Source organism: Eurosta solidaginis, chromosome 4, assembly GCF_040869045.1.
Source record: "Eurosta solidaginis isolate ZX-2024a chromosome 4, ASM4086904v1, whole genome shotgun sequence".
NCBI classification, from domain to species: Eukaryota; Metazoa; Arthropoda; class Insecta; order Diptera; family Tephritidae; genus Eurosta; species Eurosta solidaginis.
In genome coordinates this window covers 139,809,696-139,822,426 of record NC_090322.1, presented here as the reverse complement: position 1 = coordinate 139,822,426, position 12,731 = coordinate 139,809,696, and the positions used below count along the sequence as shown (strand labels likewise).

Below are 12,731 nucleotides of genomic sequence, written 5' to 3'. Positions count from 1 at the left end.
CAATTACCATTTTGAGTACAATATACATTATATCCAATTTGAACATCAATGAGTAAATGAGATTAAAAACCTGGGCGTTATTTTTCACAATAAATTTTCATTTAGCAATCATATTAATTATGTAACGTCTATACCATACATAGGCATGGTTTTGTGAGGCGTCATACTTCGAAATTTTCTGACCTCTATAGCATGAACCTACATTATAAGGTCGTTCTTCTAATATACTGTCTTTGTTTATTTTTTATTTATGCTCTTCGACCATTAAATTTTTCGGATCCCATGCCATTTTTTTTTCTCGGCTTATTCCTTTAGGGCTCAAGACCCTGTAAAATCGGGGACCTATACTCTGTTTAGCTTTCATGTATAATATCATTTAGATGGCCCTTGATTGTCCATTCCTATTGGAAAAGATTTGCTTTAATGTTTCTCAATGTACAAAGCTTATAAAACAGAACCGTTCCCATCCATTACAGAACACGTTTCTTTCTTGATGACAGCACGAACTTCGTCTTGTCCTTGTTTACGGCAATACCTAATTTCTTTTGTTTTTCTACCCAAGCCAGGGAAAGTGCTTTTGTTAAAGGGAAATATAATGAGCCGCGCCAGTAACTGTACGCTCTTATAATACATTGTGTATTCGCAGTGTAGATCTGCTGCTTATCCTCTCCAGTATCAGGATAAAAATCGCGGGAAAGGAAGTTGTTTTATTTATTCTTCCTAGTTCTGAAAAAACGGATGGTGCTGCTCATTGTCATTTGGAACAACGTTCCGTGCTATCTAATACCTCAAAACTTATACCCAACAGTTGAAATCATATCGGCTGATAAGTGATTTAAAATGAATTTGATTCTATCTTGAAATTATAATGGATGGGCTGTTGTACTGATCTAAGAAATCTGCAGGTGCCTTGTACTGCTGTCGTGAGAATTGATCACATGGTGGGTATTCTCAACAAATTGTACGAAAAGGTGCTTAAACGGGTCCTTAGCTCGCTGGGAAATAGCTTTCATGCAAGTTGTGTGAAGGATAGGGTTTGTGGCGTTCTCTTGTTCGGCGTAAGATATTTGTCTCTATAAAAAGGAATTGAAAATTCCTAACAATGCGTTTAGGACGTAATCCCTGGTCATTTCCTTAACAATTTCGTCAATCAATATCATAAGCACCCATTTCTGTATGTGTATGCCTCTTTCTATAAGCAGCGACTACCCCACAATGTTTATGATTCAGTGTCATTCATAATTAGTCTCTTTTTATCAATCGGCTTTTTGTTGCATAAGTATTCTTTTGAAATTTTACTTAATTTAACTGGAAAAAGTATTAGAAATCTTTACAACGATTTACTTGCTTTTTTCGGTTTTTAAAATACTTATACGCACTGTTTCTCGAAAACTTATTGCGAAGCATTAAAAGCTCATTATAAATGAAATTGAAAAAGACTGGCAACAAATTAAAAGGATCAAATTAAAAAATTAATATTCCTTTTTAATAGCGTTGCAAATAAAATTTTTGTTTTATAAATACTTAGTTTGCTTACCAATACAAAGTTAATATTAGTTTAATGAATGTGCTTTGCAAGTTTATTAGAAGATAATGAATTCAATGCCAAACACTTGCAAAAATTGCATCCAAAATACGAGTAAAACTTTATTTCAAAAACATGCAAAAGAACAATAAGAAGTGCAAACAAATAAATAATAAATAATATGCTTATGATTACTAATAGAAGGGAAACAAAAAAAAAACAGACAAAAATTTAATAAATGCGTAAAATTAAATTAGGAAAATTTATTATGAAATACATACCTACCTACTTAACTAAAATACTTCATTTTCATACAAATACACATACACAATCCTTAAAAAAAATACACTACATTAAATGCAACAAAACATATATCAATAAGTGAAATGCTAAAATGTGAAACATAAGAAGAGACATAGCAAAATTTATTAGGAAATCTAAGATGACGAATGTGATATTCAAACAAATACAGATAGTGAAAATGAAAATAACAAAGAAATTTATGTAAAGGCAAAAACAGTACCTAAAAGTTGGCAAAGCAAACAACAGTGAAGAATACGAATATTAAGCGAAAAAGAATAAAAATTATTATTTATTTCTTTATAAAAAAAAGTAAATCACAAATACATCCAAGCGAACGAGGCGTGCGAGTTTTATTATCGGCGACAGTAGCTACTATTGACATAAATAGATACATACATACATTCATATACTATATAGTATTTACATAAAGTTTATTATTTCATGCAATATTTGAAATGTGTTTTAATTTAAAAAAACCTGCAATAAACATTGTATGCAAGCATTTTGCTTTCCCCCTAGAGCATTATTGAAAACAACTCTCGCAAAATATTAAAAAAAAGATTAACACGCCATCAAAAAACTTAGGTAATATAAAATTTAAATAATTAAAAAAAAAAATCATGTAACGAAAAGAGATTTATAAAAAATACGTTGTTATAATTCTAAAAAAAATTAAAAGTTTTATAAATCGTTAAGATTATTACTACAGCAAAAGATAGATAAGTAAATAAATAAAGTTAAATGAATATAATATATATGTATATACATATACATATATATACATAAATATATACAAATAAATGTATATAAGATAATAATTATTAACCTTAACAAATACAAAAATACAGTAACAAAAAAAAACCAAAACAAATTAAAACAAAAGCAAAGCTGCTGCTATTGTTAGAGATACAAATAATTCATTAAAGAACACAAAAACAACTAAGACTTTGTTTTATTTTGTTGAGTGCGGAAAAGGTAAGATTTATTAATATGTTTACATATCGCCCGTTTTATTGTTAACTGATGTAATCCAAAATATCAATTTTTCGAGATTTTATGACACCCCACAACAGCCGACTGATAAGATTATGTTCACGTACATGGAATACTCCTAGGGGCAAAGATAGCCGGGCCGGGCTTTTCATTTTTGTAAATCAAATGTATGAAAAAATAAAACTTTATTTGCGTTTTCCCAACAAGTTAAAATTTTGTTTTACATCTGTTTACGATAAAACGGGCAATATAAAAAGGGTGTTCAGAATTTTGAGACGCTGGAAACGTTGATATAGAAAAGATAAGCTAAGGCTCATTAGCAACTTTTTTCATCAAATAATTTTTAATTTGCACTTTTTGTTTAGTTTTGACAGTTGATGATTTGCTATTCAATATTGAAAAAATAATTGCATTTCAAAGTTTCCGAATTTAATCTGCACTGAAAGGAAAATGGCTTAATGGGAGATGTGACATTTTCGAAATAGTCAGAAACAAAACAAACCTCATAGAAATAATATATGTATGAAAAATCCAAATAAAGCTTACGAATTCTCGCGTGTCGTAAAGGCCGCGAGCTTCTCGACATTCAATTTAACCGTTGCACTGGCAGTTTTATTTACGATTCCTTCTGAAGTACAAGCGAACATTTCCACAGAACCACAAGTAAAAAAAAATCAGAATATATGGAAGACAGCCAATGTAGTGACTTAATAGAACGAGTATTTCGAGAATCTCGCGTGAAGCCGAGTTCATTGTTAGTGTGATATCTTTTTAATTAATTAAAAAAAAATTTTAAGTTAAACGGTTTTATTGAAAACAATACTTACATGAAGTAATAATAATACTAAAAGCTATAAAATAATTAAGTAGGTCCTAAGTACTCGTCATCACACTCCTCACCAATCTAGGGCGTTGATCAGACAATTAAATAAAAGCGTTGGACGCGTCAAATTTCTATTGATAGTCATATATAAGACCAAAAAGGTTATGCTACGCCTCACATTTTTAGAAATTTCACACGCCCAACGATTTTATTTAATTGTCTGATCAACGCCTTAGATTGAGTGATAGGAGTGTGATGACTAGTACCTAGGACCTACCTAATTATTTTCTAACTTTTAGTATTATTATTACTTCATGTAAGTATTGTTTTCAATAAAACCGTTTCACTTAAAATTTTTTTTTTCATTTTTTTTTTTCATTTTCTTGATCTATATGGATGACACTTCACGAAAGAATTATTTGCCTGCGTGAGAATGTCGACCATTGAGCTATAACAAGATGTTTTATTGAAGCGTCTATTTGGCACTTTTAAACAAAAAAAAAAATAAAAATGCTAGTAAACATATCAAATTTTTCGTATAAATTCAGTATTTTTTATTTTTATACATATTTATTACCTCATTTTTTTCACTTATCTTTAATTGTTATCTTGCATCATTTCGTTATATAATTAATATTATCATCTTTTGTGTGTTTCTACTAAAATCTAAAATTTTTTGGTGACGTACAATAATGCCGAGGGAATAAACGTAAATTGACATTATTTCTGTTTCGAAAGCGAATTAATGTCAGTGACTTTAATTTGTAAATCAAAAGAGAATTAAAAAGACGATGAATTGTGCTGCGGTTGTTAGGCCGGACAATTAAATATTGTTACTGAAGTTGTCGGTGTTGAATCGGTCAAAAACAAACAATTTGTTTAAACTATATGTGTATTTATTTTATTATATACATATATATAATCTGTCGGCCACCGTGGTGTGATGGTAGCGTGCTCCGCCTACCACACCGTATGCCCTTGGTTCAAACCCCAGACAAAGCAACATGAAAATTTTAGAAATAAGGTTTTTCAATTAGAAGAAAATTTTTCTAAGCGAGGTCGCCCCTCGGCAGTGTCTGGCAAGCGCTCCGGGTGTATTTCTACCATGAAAAGCTCTCAGTGAAAACTTATCTGCCTTGCAGATGCCGTTCGGAGTCGGCATAAAACATGTAGGTCCCGTCCGGCCAATTTGTAGGGAAAATCAAGAGGAGCACGACGCAAATTGGAAGAGAAGCTCGGCCTTAGATCTCTTCGGAGGTTATCGCGCCTTACATTTTTTTTTATATATATATAATCTATATATATACATTTATTAAATGGAGGCTATTTTTCCATGATAAGGTTTGGAACACAAACGGGTGAGGGGAAATTGACCAAACTTACACACGTGTTATGTGCATGGACCTATACTGTTTTGGTTCTTTAATTTATAAAACTAGACATATTAGGGTGTTGAAACCCAAAACATGGGCCCGGGTATTTTTTAAATATGGATGTACAATATGGATACGAAATGAAAGCTGCTGATGAGAGCTTTAATACAAAGGCAAACTTTTTACGATATCTCAACCCGTTTACGAGATACAAAGTATAGTTCAGGGTATTATCTATCTTATACAAAAAAATTCTCGTGTCACAGTGTTTGTGGTTGAACTCCTTCTAACCGGCTCGACCGGTTCTCATAAAATTTTGTGAGAATATTGAGTAGGTTTGAGAATCGAATCTTATTGATTTTTCATACCCCTTAGTTTTTTTAGAAAAAAAACTTTTTAGTTCAATTTTTTATAAAACAACATGCAAAAATATTTACAACCCTTTGGGACTGGGACGGCAAATAAGAGATGGAGAATAATAAAAAAACGAGAGTGAAAAAAACGAGGGAAGGAGAAAGAAACTGAGAAAGAGATAGAGTTAGAGTTAAACGAAAATAGAGAGATAGGGATAGATAGACCGGGTAAAGGAGAAGGAGAGGGAGCTAGAGGAAAACAATTTCTTAAAAGTTGTGCAGATAGACCAAAGTTAGGGCAGAACAACGTCTGCCGGGTCTGCTATTACGATACGAAAATATAAAATTTCCGGGATATAAAACAGCAGCGCAAGCAAAAATTTGAAATAAAAATTGTGCGATTTTTAATGCTAGATAAATATTCATTTAAAATATAGATCTCCAAACAAATGTATTAAAGGGACATAAGCGAAAATTGGAAATAAAAATCGCACGATTTTATATTTCAAATGATTAAATTTAGGATTGAAACTCGCGTGGTTTTGTGCATGGACCTACTTTGTATTCTAAAATTTCCCTTGTCGGTATTTCTTACAATAGTTCACTTTTCAAAGGAGAATTAGTGTTCATGACGTTAATTTACAATGATTCTGTGTAATTAATTCTCTTTCGGCTGACCAAATAATACCACTAATTTTAATTCGCAGAGAATTAATTTCAATTGACGTTAATTCCATTGACATTATCGCGCATCATACAGTTTTTGCAACTACATATGTATATATCTAGCCTAGCATAAGTTATTGATTTATGATATCAAGGTATTAAATATAAAAATATTACTGCAAAAAGTTTTTATAAACAACTACATTTTCAGTGACTTTGCAAAACACTGCAGTTCCTCATTTCAACTCGTCTTATGATAATGCTCAAATCTTAAAAATCATAAAACTCTAGATACAGGTTTCAAAAATTGTTTTAATTACAATCCTCTTTGAGAGAAGTTATAAAAAAATATATATACAACCATCTAAAAATCGTTAAAAATGTTTTCTTTTTAAATTATAGTGAAATTATTTGAAAATAGTTCCGATCTAAACATACATGTAACACTCCTTAACCGCTAGATATAGATAGTAGGATAAGATACTTCTGATTCAATAACAAGAGATTTATTCTCTAATAATGGCAAAACTTTGACACTCCTAAATTTAAATATCAGGACGGGTTGCTTGTACAAAGTACGGAAAACGGGGGAGTAATTCAAACCCCTTCAACGAAAATTGTAGTAAAAAATTACCTTCTCACTACCTTGGTAGTGATACTAATTTTGTAAATGCTAACAGATTTTGGTGAAATTATTGGGTTTTACTAAATATATGGAGAAATATTAAAAAGTTCTACTGCTTTGATAATTCTTTCAGAATTTGTTTGAAGAACAGCGAACTTCAGAATTTTATTAAAATAACACCCCAGCCAGCATTTTTTGAAAATTTCGATCAAAAAATATTTAAATATCATACCCTAAGATGATTAAAAACGTTCAAATTTAAATGCATTTTCTGTTCGAAAATTAACGTATCGTCGGGAGAAAAATGTACCATAAATGTGATTATTCTTGAATAATCATTTATGATTCATATTTCGAAAACTTTTTGTTCATATTTGATATCATTGTAAAATTGAGCTTTAATTGTTTTAGATTTATATTTGAATGCTTTTCGCAGTCATTTTCTGATCATATTCGTGAATATATTTCAATCGTTTTGGTTGAGCTTTTTGAATCATTTTTGAATGCCATTATAATGCATTTATTCTTTATATCTCATTCAAAATAGGATACTACATAATAATCTTATTTCATCAGGGGAAGAAAGCATGCGAAAGTGAGCTATTCGAACCACAGGTCACTCGCAAACAAACTTGACCGATATACACCTGCGACTACAACATCCCACATCAGCATTATCGTCTGCATCTTAAAATACGGATACGATACGGGATGTTGAAGCCGTATCCAGGTATGTCAAGATAGTTTCACTTACCTGGGGTTCAAATAGCTCACAACCTAAGTATTGTCCAATTATTATGTATTTTCTGCGAAGCTGAAGGGGAGAAATGGTTGGGGAAATCTTCGTTCACGAGCAGCATTACATTATTTTTGTCTTGAAGAATATCTTTTGCATAAATAATACAATTTTTATATATTTTTTCTTAGCTTCATGGTTGAAAAAATATGTTTATGTGAAAAAAATAAAATTTTTAATGAAAAGTAAAATTTCAACAAGTATAAAATTCATTATTCAGTCAACAAATGTATTCATAAAAGATTCAGAAAGCTGAATGAAAAATGATTATAAATTTCTGATCACCTAAAGTAAACACATTTGATTCAAATATGATTCCAAAATGTAATTGAAAAACTATATTAAATTTTTGATCATCAAAGGTAAGCATATTTGATTATTCTTTTTGTTGGTTTTTATGAAATATTAAAATTTAGTCATTAAAGGACTTCAAAAATGATTCCAAAAAGTGATCGAAAAATGCTTTTTAGTTGTTCATCATCAAAAGTGTTCATATTTGATTATTTCTTTTGTTCAATTGTATGATAACTCATTATTTAGTCAGAAAGAGTAATCAAATTGTATTGATATGTAGGGAAATTCAAAATTAAATCACCTAAATGCTGAGTGGGACTATTTCAACATTTGTTTGAAAAACTCCCTACCGGACATATATGTAATACTCCTCCTATATTGCTAATAGAAAATGCTCGCAATGAGTTTTGAATTCGAAATCAAAACAAAACAGCCTACAGAATGTTTGTGTTTGTAGCAGCCCATGGTGGGATAACCAGGTGAAGAAGCCGTCAATTGTCTCGCTCTAAATTCTTCTTTGCTCTGTCATTCGGCTATCTGAAAATTTTTCACCAATGTCTTCCCCGAAAAAGTGTTGCTTTTTGAATTTTTCAGGAGTAAAATATGCCACTTTTAGTACTTTTTTCACATAAACTATTAGGTGAGACCTTTACTGGATTTAGTTACAGAGATTCTTCATTTGAGTATCTTTGGTGTTGTTAGTAAGTAAGACCGTGCTAAACTAATACATACATCCATATTTTTGATGTTTCTATTATATAAGTATGTTTAATTTGTTCAGAAAAAATTGAAACAGGTCTTTGTTAAAACAAACGTTTTGCATGCACGTCATATTCAACCAAGGATCTTCCCCTGTACAGTGCTGCAAAAGACTTTCGAAGAATGTTTTTCTCATCCCTATTATATTAGCAAAACATCATAAACTCAGCTGGCAAGAGTTTTTGAGGGATATTCTCATTAAGTTTGTTGTTATCTATTAGAAGGGATATGTTATACTTCCGACTCTCAACGACAACTCAACAAAGCAGATGAACATTTCAATGAATTTTTTAGGAATGGAAACTCATTTAAGAGTATAACGATCACTTCCAAGTGTGACTGTAAAACTTTTCAACGAACCCGAAACCCATTTAAGATCCGCAAAAGACAGAAAAGTTGAACTAAATAACTGAGGTACATGCGTACTATATATGAATAACACATGCTTCTTTTATGTCCGGTTATTCCATGAAAGTTTCAACTGCAATTGAAGTTGAAGTCAGTTTACTTTGGCCGCATCCATTAAATTTTACTGCTCATTATAGTTTAAGTGGCCAAATTGAATTTTTTATTTTTATTGAATCCTAAAAGTAATGTAAACTCGCACTGGTCCTTTGTATTCCCTTTTGCAATGGCGTTAGGTGGCACTGATATGCTGAAAAAATCATTTTCTATAATGGCTTTCGTAGCAAGTTATTTATTTTTCTACTCCTATTTTTTCAAAGCGGATAAAAATTTTACCCTCTTTTGACCGTCGAAAATACATCACTACCGCTTCTGATAGCGTACATCTTCTGTCTTTTTTTATTTACTTCATCTCGTGATTACATTATGGTAGCAGCCCAAGTGTGACAAGAAAACATTTAAATTTAGGTACATTCGATTATTGAGTACAAAAATAAAAACATTTTAACAGCAATACTCTAAAGTTTTTGAGTGTACCTAGAATGTAGTAGCAATATAGCAGTATTACATATCGCACACCTTGCCTAATAGGAAGCTAAGTCAAAAATCTGAAATTTTGATGTTATGTATACTATCGGATTCCTCAATTCAATACCTATCTCTCTGTATACTTAATAAGATTTTAGTTCCACTCATCACCAAGAGAGGGGTTGGTAAATACTACATTGGTTCATACTGGAAAGCCAATCAAATTTTCACCTTTCCTGAACATTATGATTTGTTTAGTTCTATATAGGTATGCGATATATGGATGTAAAATAAAATGTTTTTGATTTAACGGGTACCACTTTCAAATGAATGGTTAAGCAATTTAGATAAATTTGTATATGAAAGAATTTTAAATGTAAGTTTAAGCAAATGCTTGTATTTTTTATATTCACTCGGCACATTTTGACAGTGAAGTAAACTTTAATGGAATGTTTTTCAAAGACTTCATGCGACTTGATATTCTAACTAAATTTATATAGTAATCTTACTATAGTATATCTTACTAAGGATACAATAGATAACAAAAAAGTTTACGTTAGGCGTCCTACTAAGTTATTATATTATTATGTTTGTTAGGGTGCTTCTTTTGAGGCGACTACTTTTTTCTTACTCCATTGCCGAAATCTGGCTATAAAAGTAAAACGAGATCCCAATAAGGAGATATTCTAATAGGATGAAATTTTTAAAAGTTCGTCAACATTTTTCGAATGGTATATATTTTGGTTGACATAAATTAAAAATTTTCTATACATGAAAATTTTTTTTAAATTTCTTGAATTACTTCACAATTACAATACTCGCGTACTTCACTAATAGCATGTTAAAATCAAACTGTCTGATTATTTCTCAGCTTGCGCTGCTTTTATACACTCTATTGCCTCGTTCGCATACATCTCCAAGGGTCTAGACCCTTCACGAACAACCTTCTCGAAAAGCTGCTTATTTATTTCTTCTTTATGTATGTATATGCTATTCACGTTTTGTCTTCTAGTTATTTGCGTGTGTATATGTGAGTAATAAATTCTGCTCTTAGCTGCTGCCTATATGTAATGTATGTGAAGTATTCTCTTTGCTGTGAGCTTCGCTGTTTATATGTACGAGTATGTGTGACTGCTTACTTTGACGTTTACATGTACATATGCATGTGTGGCTGCTTGCTTCATTATTGTGGATTTATTTAGTAGCAGCATAGTGATGAACCGAAATGCTATTATTCGCCACAATACGATACAGTCCTGATGTATGGCTTGGAATCATGGGCGGTGTTGAGAGAAGATGAGTTAGCTATTGAACTATTCGAAAGAAAAGATGTGTGGTACTGTCCGTGATGCCGCCGAGCCGTAGCAGATGTACGTAGATATGGAGATAATGCAGCGGCTTTTCTGGCTATGTCAAGATACGCGAATGGAAAAACCCGCCCAGGCCAAGAAAGTATTTCAGTCGACAACGGAATTTGGAAAGCAAAGGAAGGGGAGCCCTCCACCGAGTTGGGAGAAGCACGTGCTACACTGCTATGATTCTATGACAGGCAATTTTAGATCGTTTCGATTTGGCTAGTTCTCCAACGGTTCCAATTGGGATATTTATAATTATTGATAATCGATTACCGATACTTCGAACCGTATTTTCACTACCACTTTTGTAACCGAAACAGACGGAGATACGAAATGTCTAGCTCTAGCACAGTCATGGAAATAATTCGTAACTTTACTGCAGGGCAATTTATGCATAAAAAAGCAAAGAAACTGAAATTCTTTAAATTCATTTAGCGAGTACATACTTAAAATAAAAAACTTTTTTGGTGGTAATTTTTGTTGTAAGATCAGAGCAATGTTTCGTCAATGAGTACAATAAAATCTTTTCAAATGCTCCACCCTAATGTATATGCTCTACCTAAAATAATAACAAAATATAAATATTTTAGAGACTACTTAATACAAAATGTTATACTTAATACTTATTTACTTATTTTTATCTCGAATCAAAGATGTGTAGGCCTGTATGTTCATTAAACTGATCAAACTTTTCTATGAGAGTTTACTTCTCGCCTTCCTGAAATATAAAATTTCATATAAAAACACTCAGAAAATCGCTGAGAAATTTGTTTCCATAAAAATCATTCGCGAGTAATCTATTATTGGTGAGCTGACTTTTTTAGCTATTTTGTTGTTTAAGTTAAAGGTTTCAGAGAGAGTATCTAACTAATGAATAGGGCCCTTAATTGCGGTATTCTAAAGGGAATGTTGGAATATAAAAAACACGAAGTTTTTACTAACTTAATTGGAGCTTAACCGTTTAAATGGTTCTGACGCCCAACAAAGTCGCTTCTTCTGGGCTAATTGGCGCCAATCGGAAACACCAAGGAAACTTAAATCATTTTCAGCGAGTGAGTCTCCCTTTTTCCTCTACTTCGATAGGCGGTTTCCGATGAGAATACTTTTGGCCGCCTTATATAAGCTATAAATATGCAAAGATGAAGTAAAACTAAAGGAAGCACACGGTACAAAATAGTATCTAGGAATAATTCTCGACAGAAATTTGAGGAAACTCAATGAGGGGTGGATATTGAAGAAAGCCTCCGCGGCCCTGTATGCATGTAAAAGAATGCTAGAAAGTAAGAGCGACCTACCTCCCTCGCTCTCCAATCGGATATTAACAGCGATAGCGGAGCCTATCTTTCACTGCGGAATCTTTGTTTGGTAGAAATCCACGTGCAGTATGAAACCAGATGCGGTGGGCATATTAACAATGTAGATTATAATTGGTGCTTTGACAACTACCCCGACAGAAGCACTATATGCCCTTTTTCATATCCTACCCGTAAAACTAATGTCCGTGTTACCAGCAGAAGCGAGGGCTTAAGGTTCTGGATCAGCACAATACATATGATTTGGTGAAAGTTAAATTGCATTATTTAACACAGAGTGGACAGACTTCATGGTCCCGTGCCTGGGCTTTGAAGGAGATCTTGGGGCCACAATAGAGATACATTGTTTGCAAAAGCGTATGAACTTTTCCCTTTTGTTCAATCAGTTTAATGGACCTACATATGATTGCATAAAATACAAAGATACACGTCGTAAAAATGTACGCAGTGTTGGCATTGTCTAGTCTTGGCAAGTAAAAAATATTACATTTGTGTTGCATAATAAATTTAAAATCTCTGCAAAATTAGAGTATATAAGAGCAAGACAGTGCATTTGTTGAACAGCGAGTAGAACGCGGTAAAAATTGTATTTGTTGCCAAGTAGCATTAAACCTGCAAAA

The 12,731-nt window shown here is 32.1% G+C and overlaps 1 protein-coding gene across 5 annotated transcripts in view; it reads right to left on the bottom strand.

Moving 5' to 3' along the window:
- Positions 1 to 4,174: 4,174 nt before the first annotated feature.
- The window catches only part of goe (gone early), a 235,801-nt gene continuing 227,244 nt past the window's right edge, over positions 4,175 to 12,731 (bottom strand). For all 5 annotated transcript variants that reach the window (XM_067783105.1, XM_067783109.1, XM_067783107.1 and 2 more), the window contains one exon: positions 4,175 to 12,723. In XM_067783105.1, coding sequence (XP_067639206.1) covers positions 12,636 to 12,723 — 88 coding nt within the window. In that variant the 3' untranslated portion in view covers positions 4,175 to 12,635. The remainder of the gene's footprint in view (positions 12,724 to 12,731) is intronic.